The sequence below is a fragment of the Taeniopygia guttata genome, chromosome 2 (assembly GCF_048771995.1).
Source record: "Taeniopygia guttata chromosome 2, bTaeGut7.mat, whole genome shotgun sequence".
NCBI classification, from domain to species: domain Eukaryota; kingdom Metazoa; phylum Chordata; class Aves; order Passeriformes; family Estrildidae; genus Taeniopygia; species Taeniopygia guttata.
Genome location: NC_133026.1, coordinates 4,798,598 through 4,818,790, shown reverse-complemented (window position 1 = coordinate 4,818,790; position 20,193 = coordinate 4,798,598). Strand labels below are relative to the sequence as shown.

At 47.4% G+C, this 20,193-nt stretch overlaps 1 protein-coding gene across 1 annotated transcript; it reads right to left on the bottom strand.

Annotated features, from left to right (window-relative positions):
• Window positions 1–1,325: 1,325 nt before the first annotated feature.
• LOC100226561 (cryptochrome DASH) lies at window positions 1,326–19,996 on the bottom strand. Its single transcript, XM_030264212.4, has 14 exons — window positions 19,834–19,996; window positions 19,550–19,722; window positions 18,415–18,508; window positions 18,014–18,144; window positions 16,871–17,019; window positions 15,835–15,923; window positions 13,723–13,796; window positions 12,021–12,110; window positions 9,927–10,006; window positions 8,856–8,915; window positions 7,626–7,783; window positions 4,069–4,188; window positions 2,920–3,096; window positions 1,326–1,735 (listed from the first exon to the last, which is right to left on the bottom strand). The coding sequence occupies exons 1-14, from the start codon at window positions 19,897–19,899 to the stop codon at window positions 1,640–1,642; spliced, it is 1,557 nt and encodes a 518-aa protein (XP_030120072.4). The 5' UTR covers window positions 19,900–19,996; the 3' UTR covers window positions 1,326–1,639.
• Between the last annotated feature and the right edge of the window lie 197 nt (window positions 19,997–20,193).

Genomic DNA, 20,193 nt, shown 5'->3' with positions numbered 1-20,193 from the left:
AGTTCTGACAAAGCCCATCCCCAACACTCCCTGCCAGTGGGACACACAGGTCCCACCTCCAGTGCTGGGTCTGGCTCTGGGCTCCAGTCAGGAAGGGCATTCAGGGACTGGAGAGGGTCCAGAGCAGGGAATGGAGCTGGAGAATCCCAGCTGAAGCACACACCCTACACGGAGCGGCCGAGGGAGCTGGGGGTGTTTAATCTGGAGAAAAGGAAGCCAGGGGATACATTATCTCTCTCTAAAACTCCCTCCTGACAGGAGGTTGTAGGCAGGTGTGGTCTGGTCTCTTGTCCCAGGCAATAAATGATAGGGCAAGATGACAAAGTCATAAACTGTGCTGGGAACGTCTAGGTTGGACATCAGGAGGAATTTTTTCACAGAAAGGATGATTACATTGGAATGGGCTTCCCCAGAGAGGTGGTGGAATCACCATTCCTGGAGCTGTTTAAAGAAAGATTGGATGTGGCACTCAGTTGAGATGGTGATGTTGGGTGACGGGTTGGACTTGATGATCTCAGAGGACTTTTCCAACCTAACTGATTCTGTGATTCTCCTGCTGGGCTTTATCCAAATGTAGTGCCCTGCCCTCTGGAGTGGCCTGGACAGGGATCTGTGCTGTGTGTCAGGAGACACTTATGCCAGAGAGAACAGTGCTGTCACTAAATCTGTTTCATTCTGTTCCTCCCAAATCACCCCCTGATGGCTACATTCCTGCCCAGGCCTCTAATACAACAAATGGTAGAATTGTTCATGTGGCCCTGACAGGGCTTATCTTCAAAATCACTTATTTTTTTGTTTTTGGCAGAACAACTTGCTCTTGTGTTCAGTGTCTGTTTATTTCTCACCCAGACTTGAACCCATCAACCCAGAGTGTCCAGAGATTTTACAGTATTGCAGTTATTCTTTACAGAGTGGTCTCAGTGGATCTCTAGTAGCAACAAATCCAGAACTACATCCCATCTTTGGTGGTCAAAGTGTTCAGATCTGGGCTCCCCTCAGATGACAATACTCCATGACAGCACAAATATGGCCACCTCCAAATTCCCAAACTTGTCCAGCAAGTACAACATTCTGCATAAAAATAAAATCCTAAAACTTAAGGGATCCATTTCAAACTGCTTTTGATGCTGAGTACAAAACACAATTCTTGGCTATGAACTGAACATTTTTCAGCTTCCAGGATGGTACCCAAAACAACAGGATACTGCAAGGAAATTTTCAGGAGGAACACACTGCTTCTCCAAAATACTGCAAGATACACAGTAAAAGAACATCCTCTGCAGTCTCTATCTATGGAGCTCTGTGAAAATGAGGAAGATAAAATATTCCAGTAGCAAAACTTTTAATTGCACAATGATTGGTGAGTTCGAAACTCTAGAAAATGAAAAATAAGCATAAGAAATTTCAGTTCTGACTGAAAACACCTGCCACATAAACCACTGGCTCCAGATAGTAAAGAGAGGTGCTAATACACAACCTTCAAACACCCACATCCAGCGACTGTCCCTGGGAACACCAGACAGGGAGATTCCCTGGTATTTTACCATGCCAAACGTGTATCTTTGGCTTGTTCAAGGTAATTAACCATTATCCAGGTACCCTCAGCAGCAAAACCTCCTGCTGAGCACTCCTTCAGCCTTCAGCAAGCATCTTTCTTGCGAGAGAAGTAAAAATCTATTCCTCTGTCCTTGTGCTGTGCTGGTCCCCTCCTGCCCCTGGGATGGGGACTTCCTCCCTGTGGCAAATGATAAGAACAGTGAGATATTTACTGATGCTGCAGAGTGGGTTTGGTCACAAAGCAGTGCTGACATCCAGGAGAATGTGCACATGAACTTCTGACTCCCAAGTTCACTCAAAAAGGCAGGAAGGCCTGACAGGCACTGATGTAGGCTGGGATTTAGGAAATCAGAGTTTCTGGTAAGGTGAGCTGGGACAGTTGATCAAAATTGATCTTTTGCCTGATTGACAAGCTTTTTGGCTTCAAGTTTCATCACTGCCTCAAACTAGTGTCTCACTAAGATGCTCCTGTGGAGTCCTTTCTCTCATCTCAAGGTTACTAATCCAGGCCCTCCAACAGCATGGGTGAAGCAGAAGGCTTTGCTTCCACAAAACTTTCCACTCATGGCAAAGGAATCTGGCCTAAAAATTTGGCACTGTACCTCGAGATTAAAACCTGAAATGAGGACATGCTTCATTCCTCACTGACTTGGTGCAATACCTAAATTTGAGCCTCCACAAAGTATCTTCACTCAGGAGAAGGCAGGGTAGATGCATGGGGGAAAGGCAAAATGCTGAACACTCTTATAATACACAACCCTTGGTTACATCCATTTCCTTCCATACCCATCTCCTCCAAAACAGCATCCCAGGCAGCAGATAAAAGCCTTGACTTGTTGCAGGATCAAGAACTCATTCTGCCCCCATTTTAAAGGGAAGATACACTCAAAAAGCAAAGTGCAAGGAGCAGTCTCCATATTTACAGGTCTTGCTGACTCCAGTTTGGATGCACTCAAGCAGGAAGTTGGTTGTTTTTACTTCCACCTCTCGAACAGAAAGATCACTGGGTTGTTTCTCTTCTGTCCACCTGTATTGGGAGGTGGTCCTGGAGAAACCCCATCCCTCTGGTGGGGCTGCCAGGGCATGGAAGGATGCTCAGAAGGATATGCTGTGGCTAAGCCTTCCTGACTATACAAGGGACAGAGAAGCAGCAAAAATTTACATCCTTCACCACCATGGGTAGGACAGACAGCTAAATAATCCTGGCTGCACAGTCCCTGCTGTGGTGTAATGTGAGCTTGCATTAAAACAACTTTTTTTTTTTTCCCTTTACACCTGGGAAAGAAGAGCAGAACTCCCAGAGACTGAGGCAGAGCAGCCCCTGGAGCCCTCCCACCCCATCCCAGCCCTCCCAGTACTCACAGGCCTCTGGTGGATGTGGCGGCTCCACTCCGGGGCTGTCACCACTGGCTGTGGGTAGGTCTCACCTAGAGTTACTCCTGCCTGGGAGAGAGCAGCACTGCTCAGTGCCCAGGGGGTGTGGATGTCTGCTCCCTTTATGCCCTGCAGCTCTGGCACCCACAGCCGGACATAATCCCCCTGCAAACAGAACCAATGGACAGGATCCATTCAGTGACAATCTCTAAGTGCTTCCAAGCAAGGCTCTGTCTCAATGGGAAAGAGAGGAGCCAGATTTCCAGGTAGAAAAGCTGGTGCTGTACAGCATCAGTTTCCTCTGACAAGCCTTAGTCCCTCTTGCTAAATCCTCCACCCAGAATTAGTGCCCAAAGAGAGACCTGAATGCTGGAGCTCTTCTCCCATGCTCACACTGCAGGCACAGGAGGGAGGCAGAGGTGCATTTTCAGCACTGTTCCCCTGTCCTGTTTAGGACATCCTGAAATGCAGTCACCCCCAAGAAGTTTCCCATGGCTGACGGGAAAAAAAGGATGGCTAGCTCAGCTGCACACTTGTGTTCCTGAATCTCTCCTATTAATTCTACTGCTGTGTCCTCTACAGGATTAATTCCTGATTTCTTGTTAAATCCTGCCAGCTACAGTGCCAAAAGGCAACAGCACAGCCTGACGTGAAGCTAAGGAATAGTGTGGAAACAGGTAGTCCAGTATGTAAATACTGGCTAAGCCCAGGGAAAGGGCAATTTATCTGCTCCTGCCATTTCACAGAGGATATTCAGAGGAGTCACAGGTTTAACCTACTCTTCAGTACCTCTCAATGAATGGTTCTGTCTCTCAGGTAACTCCTGAGTACTCCAAGAAGCTGCTCTGTGCTCAGGGAAGCATCTGTGTGACATTCTGATGGGATGCAGCTGTGACTTGGAAGAAATGGTGACAAAACACTTAACACACTGACCAGGGAGTGTGTGGGGACATCCCTGGGGACAGCAGCAGGTTGTTAAACTACATTGTCCTGTACACACCGAGGAACCTGCCCGACTGCTGGCCAGGAGACACAAGAACTGGTTTTCTATCCACACAGCACATTGATCTCCTCTGCTCCCTGAAAACACAAGTCCTTCATGCACTCATCCCTGTAAAACAGCCACACAAGACTTACATTCCCATCATAATCCAGGCCTTGTTTGATCATGTTAAACTTCCTGTTGTCCCGTGGGTCGTTGCCAATGCCAGCGCTGTACAACCAGTTGCCATAATTGCTACAAACATCATAATCCACCTTGAGAACAGAGGGAGAAAACTGTCAGAAGAGCTGGGCTGACCCTTGGTCAATCTTCTCATCCATTCTTTAGCTCAGAGGGAAATTTCCTTTAATGGGATTCACTCCAGCCAGACTGGGGTGGTCAGAGCTCCCCCATGTTGGTACAGGCATCTGGCTCAGAAAAGGACCTGCATGGCTGCTTTTTAGTCTGGCATCAGCTTCCCAGACCACTTCAATTCATGATCTTTACATCAGAAAACAGGTAAAAGTCCAACCAAAGCCCTTCTCAGTTTCCTTCCTTTCAAAGGAAAATCCTTCTCTTTCTGCCATCATTTAGCAGACTTCACAAGTCTGCTAAATGAGCATTTGAATGCTCATATCCCAAAATAAAGTATTCAAATATGAGAGAAAATTCTTTCTGACCAGTTACCCAGACACCACACACTGGCAAAATCATCTCTGCAGATCCTACTAGGCAGTTTGGAGAGAAGTCTGAGACTGTGCAGACAAACCACACAGTGTATATGAGGATGCAAACAATACAAACACTGCAGTTTTCCCCCATTGTCAAGTTATTCCTTCTCTAAACAAATAAAAAGCTCTCAAGGATGCTTATATACAATGGAGCAGGGCTTTTGGAACAAGCACAACTGAGAGCAGAACATGATCCCATCTGAGTGCTCTTCAGCTGGGCAGGGTGGCTTAAATCCAACACCAGAAGTTTTCCAGTAGGACACTTCAAACCCCGCTCAGGAGGGAAGTGGAAGTGATAGCAAGGCTGGTTTGGGATCAGGGAGCATTCCTAGGGATGTCTGTGCTGCAAAAGCAGCAGCTGTGGCAGAAAGAGCTGGTTCAGTGCTGTTCTCTTCTCTTTTTACTGCAGCCACAGCAGCAACCAGTCCACAAAGAGATGTTTCCAAGCTCTCAGCCACTCCTTGGAGTGAGGCGCTCAATGCTCCAGGATAGCAGAAGACTCAAGGAATGGGCTCTGTCAAGCTGCCCTTTCTCTGCAGAGCCAGTGAGTGCTGGGGTCGGGGTGAGCAGCAGCCAGCTCTGCTCCCTGTGCACCAGGCTTCCCCTTCCCAGCTCACTTCCTCCAGCTGGTGAGATAAGGAGGGAAGAAAGATGCCATTGGAGGCCTGACTGTGTGATTAACGTGCAGGAAAGCATGTGTGGGAGGTGAGGGCAAATCCAAGGGGGCCTGGAGGAGTCAGGCTCATTTCCCCCCCAGCCTTGCCCCTTCCTGGCATTCTCTTCTGTTTGTTTCTCTGCCTTTCCTTGGGGCCTGACCCTGGGAATGAAATCAGTGAAGTCAGAGCTGAGATATTCTCAGTTCAGGACACCAGTGGTCGCTGGACTTTCCCCTGGCTCCAGTGGGTTGCAGAGAGCTTGTGCCTCAGTTTCCCTGCCTGTCTGGTGTGGATGGCACACACAAACACTTGGTGGGCCTTTGCTGGCAGTACTGGAGATGAAATAGGCATTGCTTTCCTTTTTTTTAGAGGCAGGTTGTGGGAATCCAGAGCTTCCCTCTGGCTGCCCTGGAAGGTCTGGGAGCCTGGCAGGGGTCAGGAACCCCCCTGGACAGAGCCCCCAGAGACACTGTCTGTGATCTCTGTCCATGGAAAAGTGTTTTCAATCTTACAGGATGAATTACAAGCTCTGAGTGGTTGATATAAGTAATAATTAAGTGTGGCACGGGTGAAAATGTAAAATTTTAGGTTTCTAGATTAGGGGTCCAAAGGGGACAAGATGGAGGAAATTGGGTGTGTCTTGTCCTTTTCCTCCTTCTTCATGCCCTCCATGTTTCACTGTGGTGTTGGCATTTTTCTGTTGGTTCAGGCTGGGGACACACTGTCCAACGTAGGTGACAGATATTGGCACGTTATTGTAAATCCAGCACAGGTAGTTTCTGGTATTTAATGTTTGTAACATCCCACTGAGGGCAGAGCCCCACACGCTGCCCTGCAGGACAGAGCTGCGGCAGGGCAGCAGAACATGTTAGAGATAAACAGAATAAACAACCTTGAAACCAGCACAGACGAATTATGGCTTCTTCTTTGGCAACAGGGCAGAAAGACAGAGACTTTTTACAATCTCAGAATCATCAATACCACAGATTCCGACAGCAGCTGAGATCAGTTTCAGTTCTGTACTGGCCTCTACACTTCTAAAGCCACGTCTTCCCCACCAAGCTGACATCTCCTGTGTGCTGCAGAGCTGTGTGACACAAGATGGGACCAAAGGGCCCAAGGATCAGCCTGTACCACACCAACCCACAGTGGCCATCAGCATTTGGGGCTTCCCAAGGTGAAAGGGACAGTGCTAAGTTCTGCTTCCAGCAAGGCTGGTATTCATATTCCTTAGGAATAAATGTAGATAACACAGGCAGCATCTTTCTAGTGTGAGACCTTCCAGGTCTTCCTCACTTGTGGAACAGGACGCACTTGTGGCGGGCTCTTGCTCTTATTTGTAAAAGCATCACTGCATGGAGCTCCCCAAACCCCTTTCTGGAGGATCCTGATGTCCTGCACCATGTTGTTGTCCAAGCCCACTGCTGCTCTCAGCACTGGCATTGGAGAGCACCCAGATTTTCCTCCTGCAGCCAAAGCCATATCAGAGCCTAGCTCCAAGGAAGTTAAAAAAAATTACATTAAAAAAAAAGTATCTTTTAATTGCAGATATTGGCAAGGCAACTGATCTTCTCTGCCCATCCAGCATTCCAAGTGAGTGGAAAGTTTTCTGATTGCCAACAGCCTCCTGTATCCCACAGATAAGACCTTTAACGTGAGGCTGATGTGAGTATTTGGCTTTTTTCCAGTCAGTACCATGAGAATCCATGGGGACTGAGGTCAGAAAAGTGATCCAGCTATTTAACAGAGCTCACACAGCTGCTGATTGATATATGAGAGAGGAATTGGTGCTCCAGTTGGCAGGGAGGCCTGCAGCACCCCAGAATGAAGAAGGATGCCTCCAGCCAGGGTGGAGCTCTGTGGAAGCTGATCCAGCTATTGTCCCTACTTGCCTGTGCTTGACTAGCTGGCTTCCCAGTCCACAGCCATCAATGCACAGACACTGTGCCAGCACACACTTCTTTTTATACTCTGTTTCTGGGCTGCCCTCCTCCCCAACCTCTGGGGTGAGCAAGTCAGAGCACTGGCAGCATAATTCATGTTTGAAAGTTTTGTCAAGTGCAACAGATCTCTGGCTAAAACTCTGCACAGAGGATCTAAGTTTACTGCAAACTTCCTAGCTGCATCTTTGTTGGTGGCAGCTCCACTGTGGCAAAATTCCTTTTACTTGTGTGAGCTTTGAGAAGCTCACACACTGCAAAAAGTATCTACACAGTCTTGTAGCAACCTGAAAATTACTGATCATCACCTGTACCCTTTCTTATAAATCAGGGCTGTCCTCCTGCCTGTCATCAAACTCCAGGCACACAAAGGGCCCAGTCTTACCAGCAGGTATTCAAACCATTCTGCCCCCATCCTCCAGTCCAGCCCCAGGTCCTTGGTGAGGAAGCTGGCGACGTTCTGCCGCCCTCTGTTCGACATGAAGCCTGTGGCACTCAGCTCCCTCATGTTGGCATCCACAAAAGGAACTCCAGTTTTGCCCTCTGCAGAGACAAAACACAACACTGGAGTATCAGGATGCTTTTGGGCACTCATAAAACCTGCCTGTGGTCATGTATTCACAGCCATTTCCAAGGCAGTGCCAGTGCACAGCAGCAGGGAGAGATTTCAGTGTGGTTTAGCTGGAGTGCAGTCACTAAGATCCACTGAAAATTAAATTGGACATCATTCTGAAAATTAAGCTGGGGAGAAGTTTTGGCAAGAAGTAAAAAAAAAAAAGAAAACAAAAATACAGAAAAATCTCAGACTGGAAAAACAATCAGGTGGGTTGCAGGGAATTTTGCAGAGTAAAATAAATATGCAGACTATAGTGAGATGGGCCAGGAACAGAAAGATTCTTGACAGTGACTAACAGAGGGATGTACTGTACAAATCCCCCCATGGTTAGTACCTGAAAAGTAGAGTTTGTCTATTGTTAAGGAAAAGATTTACTGTGCCTGGATGATTTATTTTATCCTGTGTGCAAATGGGTACACGTGGCATTAACACAAAAAAAAAAACCAAAAAAAAAAACAAAAAAAAAAAACAAAAAAAAAAAACCCAGAGGTGTGTATTACACTGATTAAAATACTTTAATCTGTTAGTCCCTCCAAGTTTTGAGATATTATGCTTGCTATTCATGTTACAACAAAGTTAAAACAGCTTAAGAAAAGGCTGTGGGATTACAAAAGATGTGATTTAGTCTAAATCTGTTGTAACCTTGTAACCAAAAGCAAACAGAACCAAATACAGCAGGCATGGCAATCTAATATTGATAAGAAGGGCTGGTCAGCCTCTGTGTGACTAAACACAAGGGACCAGCAGGTGACAAACACTCCCTCCTGGGCAGGAAAATCTGCCTGCAGAAAGCAGGTAACCCTTGGGCTGCTCCTGTACAGCCTCAGTCTGGGAAGGGCAGCCACACACATTCTTACCCTGGTGATGCCAGGTTAAATGCCAGCCCTGACCATGCTGGCAGCTCCCCTCCAGTCACTGAGTCAGTGTTAGGGCACATGTGAGCCCCAGCAGACCCGTGGGGAACAAAACACAGCCAGCCAAACTGCAGTTCCCACTGACCTTGCCAACAGCTGAAGAGCTGAAGGTCCTTTTTCCAGGGGATGTCTTTACTTTGAAGCCCTGTGGAGGAAAATAATGACCTGCTGATGAAGAAATACTGACAGAGGCATTTACTCAGACCACAACACAGCCAGGGGAGCTTGGTTGGCACAAGGAGTAAGGGTGAAACTCGGCCTCTCAGGGCCATTACAAACAAACTTTCTGCACAGGTTTAGAGATGATCCTCCCCTCAAGTGCTGCAAAAGGGTGTCTTTTGCACACAGAGGGTGCTCAAGCCCTAATGTATTTTTTCTATTTGTTTTGCTGATGTTTTCTCTTATTTTTTTCCTTTTTTTAATTAAAAATGACTCAAACCTCACAAGTGGACAGAGGCCCACACTGGTATTTTCTTTTTCAGTTTACTCCAGGACAAAGTTTATGTGAAATGTGTTTCTGTAGCAGGTACTACACCCAGAATTACCAGGCAGAAGCCCTGAGCAACACTTTGCACCTGCAAATGGGATAGAAACAGATGAGGGGGATGATTTAATGTTTGCAGGATCCAGTGGCAATTACAGCCTTCTGTGCAAGGGAGCAGAGGCAGCAGGGACAGCTCAGCTCTAGCTACAAACATTCAAGATCAGGCCCACCACTGGCATCCAATTTCTCTCTATCCTTACATGGTGCAGTATCTGGTTGCTTGGGATCCAACCTGCTGGGTCAGTTCCTGCTCTGTCCCAGGTTCTCCGGAGAACTCAGGCAAGCTTGAAGCCTGGATTCTGCTGAAAGGTGGAATGTCTCTGGGAACAAGACCTTCACTCTCCTTGTGCTGCTGTTTCCCACAGAAATGTGTCCATATATACTATATATATTATATATTGACACATATATATATGTGTCAATAATACTCCCTGTATCTAATCAGACTTGGGGATCACTGTCCAGCATCGTGGTGCTGAGGCACTTCTGTGCTACCAGAGAGTTCCCAGACAGAAGCACCATTTGTACAACTTAATGCCAACAGCCTCTTCTCTTACTTTCCCTGTTGTAAGAGAGTCCCTTTCCCCCCTAAATGTGGTGATCCATACTCACCTCTTAATGAGAAAATTCTTCTGCCGTACTTCAGGGCCACAAACCGAAAATAATCCCTCCACAGCAGTTCAAACAGGACCCTGAAACACAAAGGCATCTCAGCATTTCACTGTGGCTCACATATGATTACTGAATAAGGATTTTGCTTCCATACAACCCACCATTAACACTGTGAAGTTTATTCACAACCAGCCATTTCAGGCACCTTCCCCATGACAGCAGTTCTTTCCCCAAGCCTGCTGAGCTGTCTTACAGGGAAAGCAAACTCTGCATGAATCACCTGGGAAGCTTTCCTTAGCTCACATGCAGGAGCAGAGTTTCAGGAAACATGTTCCTCCTCCATCCCTGCTGGGATGTAATTCTCCACAGAGCAGGGCGAGGGCCTGACTGAGCTTCACACTTTGGCAGGAGTGAGCACATCAGCACATTCCTGAGAGCTTTCTGTTGATTTATTTGTGTTGATTTAAGCAATAACCTTTGCAAGGGATTATAAGACACCCTTCAAAACTGATTTACAGTGCTCCAACCCATTAGATCAGGTGCTAGGCCCACAAAAAAAAAAAGGACAGTTTTAAAAAACTTGCATATAAAAAGAATCAGCCTCAGAGACCTGCTTCAAGTCTATGCCATATGGGAAGCACTCTGCTCAGCTGATTTTTAGGCTGACAAGATCGTTCTGGATAATCTGGTTATGGAACAGAATCACAGAATTAGGGAATCAGTTAGGTTGGAAAAGACTTCTGAGACCATCAGGCCCATCTATGACCAAACACCACGGTGTCAACCAGACCATGGCACCTTTCTTTAAATACCTTCAGGGACAGTGACTCCACCACCTCCCTGGGAAATCCACTCCCATGTCTAATCACTCCTTTAGTGAAGAAATTCCTCCTAATGTCCAACATGAACAGGACACTGTCCACATCCTAAAAAGTAGTGTCATAACACTGAGGTTCAATGAGTCCCTCATGTGCAGCCACCATGACCTGTACTTCATTGTACAAGTGACTTCTTGGGAGCTTGACAGCTTCATTTTTATAATTACTGAACACTTTAAAATGTTAAAATCACCATGGCATGCCAGCTGCCAGCAGGCTGGCTGACTGTTACATGGAAAACAGGAGTATGTTCATTTCTTGAAATCTTTCCTTCTTAACTGTCTTTGAAGTAAAAAAAAAAAAAAAAAACCAAACATACACTTCATGGGTGTTGATATTTTCTCTGTCTTTTGAATTTTAATGAAACTGAGCATTTTGGCCAGAATGGTTGGCAATGTTCTGCCTGTTCCTCACCAACCACTGTGCTGTTTGACATGTTGCAAATGTAACAAACCAAAATGAATATTTAGTTCCAGCATTGCACAGACGTTATGGTTTGAGATTTTTCCCATCCAGGTCTAGTGTTAGGCCAGGCTCTAACATGAACCTGTTTCTCTATCAGATCTCCAGGGTCTGATTCAGTGTCTGGGCAGAGCTGAACAAGTTCAAGGCCAGCCCAGGCATGGATAAAGTGAGAGGTGAGGAAGAGCACGGGTGACAGGATGGGATGCATTAAACCCAATTCCCAGTGCCCTCTTCCCCTCTGCTCTGACATGGTGCTCATGGCCAGGCAGCTGAGCAAACACAGAGCCACTTGCTGGACTTGTGGCCATGGGACCCTCAAACACAACGAGATTTGCACAAGTCACACAGTCACTGAGACTTCTGGGCTCATATCCTCAGTCTGAGAAACCCTTTGGCTTTTATTTGTAAACTATTCCTCCTTCTCATTAAGCCCATAAGAACACAGAGATGGATGGTGCTGATTTTGCTGAGATTGTTTTCAAAAATCATGAGCCACGCTTTCCCAGCAATTATCATGACAACTGGCATTGATAATCTTTACTTACAAAGTGCCTAAAGCCCCTGGGTGTCGAAGACAGACTAATAAATCTGTGCTGAAAGAGAACTACAGTGCAACCCAGAGGAACCAGCAGGCAGGCACAGGAAAAACAAACATTAATTACAAAGAGAGTTAACAAATCACTCTCCTGTGCATGAAATGCCAGGTTCCTTTTCAGAGGAAATAAGCCATGCTGATGGTGCAAAGACATACCAGTATGTGCTCTCATTTGCTGTTCTCTCCCTCTCATACTTCTGGATCTGCTCATAGATGTATCGAGGTGAGATGCAGCCCAGTGCCAGCCTGAAAGCAGAGCAATAATGTCCTGAATGCCACGCAGGACCAACAGCTTCACGTCAGCTCAGGGGGAGGAGAAGGGCAGTTTTGTGGTTAGAGTTGTTGTATAAAATTTTATTTGGCTTCCAGTTCTGAACCTGACTTCCTAAATGGCTTTAGTCAAGTTGTAACTTCTCTGCAACTCTTCAAGAGTGAAAATTCTCTTCCAAGAATCAAGATCCCCTCCCTCCTGGGGTATGATTGTTACAGGAGTCTCCAAGCTATGGAGACAAATCATTTTACTCAAGTTGGACAAGTTTTGTCTAAATGATTTAACAAACCAAATGACACACCCAGAAAAGAATCTCAAATGTCAACCTCTGCATCACATGTCCTACCTGTCCTTTCCCCACAAACCTCCTTATCCTATGCCCAGGGCTCCTTTTCCTGCAGAACCTCAGTGGCTCCTTTGAGCAACCACAGAGGCAAGTGACTGCTGAAAATCTGAGCCCTGGCAGGAAAACTAGGGAATCAAACCATGCTCTGGCATTTCAACCCACTGGGCTCCTTCCATTTTTTACCAAATCAGTGCTGTTGCAAGACAGGAAAGAACTTGCAGACTCCAACCCTATCATACAGGGTAATAAAGAACAACTTTTACTTTGCTTTTCCTAGAAATGCATTTTACAATTCCACTACAGCTTGTGGAAACACTGGATGTTTTAATGAATTGTGGAAAACAGAAAGAACTACTTTGAAGAGTTTTTCCTTAATTTCTGATGAGCTCTAAAGGCCATTATGAGATGGGAATGACTGGCTGCAACATGAACTGCTCTGATTTTGATTATGTGACAGGGGAACATTTTGGGGCAGACAGATCAGGACTGTTTGCTCTGAGCAAATGGTCAGCTTGGAAAAACTCAAGTGGAGGCCACAAATAATAAACTTCCACAGAGCCAGCAGTCCTGGGATCCCAAAGTTCCACCAGATGGAGCCAATCCACTGCAACCATCACAGCACAAAGCTCGCTGGAAACAAATCCTGACCTGCAACAGCCTCAGAAATTTGGTTCTCATTGCAATTCTGTTGGGAGAATCCAGATGCTCTCAGCTTAGGCTGAACTGGGTTCTTCTGCTGCTTCAGTTCCAGTCTGGAATTAACTCTGCCTCTTCCAGCACCAGGAACTAAAGCCCCTAATTAAAAACCAAAATATTTACCCGGACAAAGATCTTTCCCAACAGGAATAATCAGAAGTGTCTCTTCACCCCGCAGAATGGCAGTGAGGTGGGGTGACCTGCCCCAGACTATGCAGGAAACCAGGATTAGGCTGAATTCTGCTACAGCCCTACCAACACACTGAAGCTGTGCTGCTTCCCTGCCTTTCCCTTCCTACACAAAGCAGCACAAAGCCAAAGGCAAATGGTGAGTCCCCCCCGCTCCCTGTCCACACTTGGCACAGTTCTACCTCACTGCAGCAGTTCCAGGGAAGTGCAGCCTCAGAGCTGCTCTACCACAATAAAAAGGGCCAAAGGAACCACACCTAGACCCCTACCCATGCCCAGCAGCACTCAGCAGACATGTAACATCTCTTTGGGATGGAAGCAGAAAAGGATTTTCAAGTCTCAACAAAAATCTTTACCATGGTGCAAATTTCGTTGAGTAATCCATTCCCACCAGCCCATTCCGAGTCTCCTTGTAAGAAGCAACCAGATTCTGTGAGAGCAAAAGAAGAAAAAGTTTCAATACTTTACAAGCAACCTGCTAAATGTTCTTTCCTTCTGGAGCCAGAGCAACCTGGCAGGGCTGGGTTCCCTCTCATGGCTGCCTGCAAGGATTGCACAGCTGCCCAATTCCTGCACACAGGCATGAATCAGGCCAGCAGTTTCATTATAGCTCTGGGGTGTGTCACAAGCTGTGCTCCCTGCTTCAGCCTGCAGCTCCTTTCTCTCTACAAGCACTGTGCACCTGGCCGTGCTGCTCCCTCCCTGCTCCCTGTTCCCATCTGATCCTGGATCAAAAACCCACTGAAAAGCACTCCCCAAAAGCAAAGGAATGCAGGAACTTGGGAAACACAGCTGAAAGAATGCCCTGGGGGCTGCCACAGTGAGGCACTGGCAACAGCTGCAGGAACTCTGACCACTGCTGCTTCTGTGCCCCACACATTTACAGCAGCAGGCAGATCTTCCATATTCTGAGCATTCCATGGACAATGCAGATGACATAGGGAAGACCAATCTCTCCTTGATCACCTTCACTGCACAGGTTACAATTGCTAAAGGGTTGTTGTAGGTCACTGGGAAAGACAATATTTGCATTACAATAAAAGAAAGAACAGGTCTTCCAGCTCTGATTATATTAATGCTTGACCAAGAGCAAAATCTACACACACTTGTTCTCATTTTGGTTGGGATGGAGTTAATTTTCTTCACTGCAGCTAATCTGGGGTTGTTTTGGATTTGTGCTGAAAACAGTGCAGAGAGCACACCAATGTTTTCCTTACTGCTGAGAAGAGCTCAAACAGCCTCAAGGCCTTTTCTGCTTCTCTCACCACCCCACCCTGAGCAGGCTGGGGGTACACGAGGATTTGGAAGAGGACACAGCTGGGACAGCTGACCCCAGTGGTATTCTAGACCACATGATGTCATGCTCAGCATATAAAGCTGGAAGTCAGGATGTTTGGAGTGATGCCATTTGTATTCCCAAGTAACTGTGATGGAGCCCTGCTTTCCTGGGGATGGCTGAACACCTACCCACTGGTGGGAAGAATTAAATGAAACCTTACCTTGCTTTACCTGTGCAAACAGCTTTTGCTTTCCCCATTAAATGGTCTTTAACTCAACACGTGACTTTTCTCACTTTAATCCTTCTGAATCTCTCCTCCATCTCACTGGCAGGAATTGAGGGAGCAGCTGCTGTAGGGCTGAGCTGCCTTATGGGGTTAAACAAGGAAAACGCTCCCCAAAAGCAAAGGAATGCAGGAACTTGGGAAACACAGCTGAAAGGATGCCCTGGGGGCTGCCACAGTGAGGCACTGGCAACATCACACTTTTAACCCATCTCACCTGGAGAGGTGCTCCTTCCTTACCCAGAAAACTGCTTGGGGTCTGATGCTGCTGGAAATCAGCACATGTACCTTTGAATTCAGACATGGCAAATTGAAGACAGTTCCTCAAACTAGACCATAAAAAAGTTCAAAAACTGTCTGACAAAATGCAGTCAGCAGGAGCTTCACTCCACCAAAGCAAGGAAACAAATAGTAGCTGTCATTTTTGGCTGCAAGATTCTAAACCAGACTACAGAAACCTCCTACTATTTATAACTGCAGGCAGAACTTGGGTTGGTTGTTCCTCACCCCAGTTGCAATTCCAGCCCTTCAGGCCACTTTTCACTCCTCCAAAACAGAGGAGCTACATTGCTGATGATGTGGGACATGAGCACAGAAGGAGCAAATCAAGGTAAAGCAGCTAAAAAGTTTTGTCCCAAGTCCCAGAAGTTAATGGAAAAAAATACTTCAGAGAGATGGCCAGTAAACTAGGTTCCTAAGTATTTGGCTTACATTGCCCAGACCCAGAGGACTTCTTTTTGGTCTAGTTTGTCTCTCTGAAAAACTGAAATAATGCTAATTCCCTCATTTGTGAAATTTTATACGGGAGCTAAGGAAATATTATTAGGAAGTAAAATTCCAGCCTCACCCACTTGCACGGCCATGTGTACAAGGGAGAGGATGTAGGCAAGGAAATGTAGGAGTTACCGTGTCCCAAAAATAATATTGCAGCCTCATTAAAGCCTGGGTCTCTCCTCCACTGCACGGGAAGGCGGTTCTGGGGTCAGCCACGGGATCTGCCACAGAAAACACCAACACCTTGTTACCCCCTGGGAAAGCACCTCAAAGGCAGGGAGCTTAAAATCCAGGCATGCTCAGCAGTGGGGATGTCTGCTTTGGGGGCATAAAAGATGATGTGGTCTTCCTTTAAAATAAGGGTCATTTGAAACATATTAAAAATCACTAAGGATGTTTCCTACCTGGGTGCAGGGTAGGAAATTCCCATACAAGGATTTTACCTTCATTTGCAGTGTGAGTGAACTGAGGCTTAATGACAGTTTGAAGGGCAACCACTGCTTCTGTGTTTTGGCTCTCAGCAAGAGATGTATCATAGAATCACAGAATGGTTTGGGTTGGAAGGGACATTAAAGATTATCCAGATCCAACCTCCTGCCATGGGCAGGGACACCTTCCTCTATCCCAAGTTGCTCCAAGCCCTGTTCAGCCTGGCCTTGAACACTTCCAGGGATAGCACATCCACAATTTCTCTGGGCAACTTGTGCCAGGGCCTCACCAGCTTCACAGGGAAGAATTTCTTCCTCGCATCTAATCTAAATCTACTCTCTTTAATTTGAAGGCAAATATCTGCCTATTCCTGCAACTAAAGACAGATGCTTCTACAGCACCTCCCAGACTGAAAGAGCCATGACAATCCAGTCATCCTTAGGGACATTTCATGTATCTCTCAAGCACTAGTTGCCTCTGCATTTTTACAAAACAATATTTTTTCTGTGACAATATAATATGCCCTGCAAGATGTTTGGTTTGTATTAACCATCAGAGCTCAAGTGCAGCCAGTACAGGTGCCTGACTGAGCCTGGCTGAACATCTGGGAATCTGAAGCAGCAGGAAATCATTTACTTTGTAAACCACATTTTTTCAAAACAGACCTAAGTAGGATATTTTTAAGAACAGAATCTAAGCAGGATTTCAGTAGAGCAACTTCCAAATTAAGTTTCCTCACCCTTCTGCCCAAAATCCTCCATTGTAGGGATACTCCCTTCTTCCAGCCCTGGAGCCAGGGGCTTCAGCTGGTCTGCCATCCGCAGGGTGGGCCGGACCTTGGCCCCGGATTCGAGCCCTTTTCGGAAGTGGGTGTAGACATCAGGTAACCTGCACAGATGGGAGCAGCCAGGTCACTGCCCCAGCCCCCACACACCACACACCCCTTCCTCAGGAGCAGGATTAGCATTCCAGGCTGTCTCTCACCCTGTTTGAACACTGCCAGGCACAACAGGAGCAGATGCCCCCGGGGATAACAGCCACCAGAAGCTCAGCCCTTTGCCCAATTTCTTTCTACTTCTGATGCAAATTGTGCATTTTCAATTTGAGGTGTGCCCTGGTGGGGAAATCCATGAGAGCCTGGTTTATCTCACCTAATTTCTGATTAACACAGCTGATGTCAGTGTAAAAATCTACATCCTCCTGGTGCCTTTTCAGTCAAAGGAGAAAAACAGGCATTTTCATGGCCTGACTTGTCTGCCCTTATTATACATATTTTCTACAGAACACCATGAATCACTCAACTCCATCAACCACACCTCAGGTGACTACTGAGGGAGCAGTGAAGAGTACAAACACCAAGGAGGGGCTGGAAATAAATAATCTCAGATCCCCTCCAACCCAAACCATTTAATGGCTCTATAAAGTTGCTGCAGGGGAAGTTTAGATTGGATATCAGGAAAAGTTTCTTCAGAGAAAGGATGGTCAGGCTGGAACAAGCTGTCCAGCTGTCCAGGGAAGGGGCAGAGTCATTGTCCCTGGTGTATTTAATAGATGTGCAGATGTGGCATTGAAGGATGTGGTTTGCTAGTGGGCTTGGATTAGTTAATGGTTGGATTTGATGATCTCAGAGGTCTTTTCCAGTTCCTCAATGAATGGTCAAACACACAGTTTGGCTTTATACACAGAGAAGCATAAATCCTACTAGTGCAGAGGGCCGAATGTGTCGCTTCCCCTTTGTGTGCCTGAGCATGATGGCACTGCTCCATAAAAGCACAAACAGATGGACTAATAGGTCCTGTCCCTGTGGGACCAGAGGACTGGGAGCCCTCCTGAGTGAGAAACAAAAGGCACAGTGGAGGGGTGACACCACGGGGCAGCCCACCTGTCAATAGGCCTGAAGGGAAGATCATCTCGATGATAGAGCGTGGAGCCCCAAAATGTCTGAATCTTCACCCCGTGCTGCCTGCACACCTGGCACAGCCCCTTCTCCACATCCAGCTCCTCCTGCGTGGCCTAGGGAAAACACAACAGTGAGGCCAAATGCAGCTCCCACATGCACAAAAGCCCTGGTCCCTGGTTTTGCCCCCCTCATGCTTCTCCACATTGCCTTCCTCCCACTCAGGCAGTCTCCATCCCAGGAACTACCCAGTTCCCCCAAGGTTAACAACACCACAGCCAAGAAAGGCTCTGAACACACAGGATCTGCATCACCACTTGGTCGTGGAAGAAACCGTCACAGCATGATTTTACTTTTTAACTGTGTCACTCAAGTATTTCCCTTACCTCTTCATGGAAAACCACAGCAGTGACAGAGCCCAGCTGAGTAATCAGATCACAGACCACATCTTCCGGCTTCCCCTTCCTCACAACCAGGGTACTAAAATACAAAATATTGGCCTGAAATAGGTTTGATGTTATTGTTATTTATGTGCACAAGAGGCCATCATCCCAGCCCAGGCAGGCACTCGTGTCCTAGTTTTCTATGGAGCACAAACAGTGTGTGGAGGCAGGCAGACAGGATTTGACCAGCCTGCATTTTTTAGGAGCCCCTGAACAGAGTTTGTAAGCCTCTGGGTTTAGTTTGTATCAAACACATTTCTGCCACTGTGGATGCCTCAGAAAGGATGCCTGGGCACAAAGCCAGGCTGTTACCTAAAAGTGAATCTGTTCATCCTCACACACTAAAGAGATTCAAGAGCTGGTTGATCCACCTTGTCCAAGTTTCTCAGAAAGGTTGCCCCATCCCTGGAAATATTTAAGGTCAGACTGAACAGGGCTCTGAACATGATCTGGTTGAAGATGTCCCCTACTCATTGCAGGGGGACTGGACTAGATGGCCCTTAAAGTTCCCTTCCAACCCAATCTATTCTATGGCTCCATGCTCTTTTGCTCTGCAAAGCCAGATATTATCTGGTAGTGGATTCTTCAGGCCCTGGTCTACCCCAATGATGTTTCTAAAAGCATCATAAACAAGGATATCTGAGTCCAGAGACTGGTTTAGTGGGACAGGGCATAAGGAAATGTTACTCTCCAGTCTCAGAAGCCAGGCTCCTTGTTGGTCTGTCTCAAGCCAATTCCCAGGGAAGCTCTCCAGGAAGGCTCCTGGCCACAGTGGCTATTGTAATTTCCCACATCTCAAAATTCTGCCGTTCACGTTTCCCACTGCCAGCACTCTGGGCAAAGCACTCAAGGCTGACACTCATCTGGGGTACCTGAGACAGCAAAATCCAGGGCACAGAGCCTGGATGGCTCTTTGTCCCCCGGCAGGTGACCACAGCAGGGGCTGTGGCTCTCTGTAATCAGCCACCACCGGAGCCCAGAGCACCCGACACGATCCGGGTCACAGCACAGGCATGTGCTGAAAGGGATTAGGAAAACAGAGATGTATTCGGTGTTTACACGGTGCTTCCTCAACTACCTTCCTTTCTTCTTGAGCGTTTCCCTCAGATCCTTCACACTTTCCAGCAGAAACCTGAGCCTGTGGGGCCCTGTCTTCGGCAGGCGGTAGCAGTGGGTGCCCAGGTAGTGCCGCGGGTCGAAGCAGTAGAGGGGAATCACGAAATCTGCGTTGTGCTGAGCCCAGTGGAGCACCTGGACAAACACAGAGCGGGCGGTGAGAGCTGCGGGGCGGGATGCAGGAGAATCCCTGCCCACCCTGCCCACCAGCGGGGCTGGCCCCACAGAAACCCGCGGCGCTCCTACCTGGTTGTCGTGGGCGCGCAGGTCGCAGCGCAGCAGGCAGATGGCCGTGCCCGCTGTCCCCGACATTCCCACTCGGTGTGGCCTGTCCCACCTCTCCCGGGCCGGCTCCCACCTCTCCCGGGCCGGCTCCGTGCCCCTCTGCCCGGCCTCTCATCCCGCCCCACCGGGGAGGAGCCGTCCTGCTCCGGATCCCCGCCCCCGGTGCCTCCCTGAGGGAGCGCGGGGAGTTCGCTTCCCTCGCTCCGCGGTCCCGCTGGTCTCAGCAGAGCCCTGCACTGCCTCTTATTGCTGCGTGGTTTTTTTAACCTCTTTCTCTTTTAAAATCTCTTTATCTTTCGCAGCGCCAGCGAACTGCTGAGG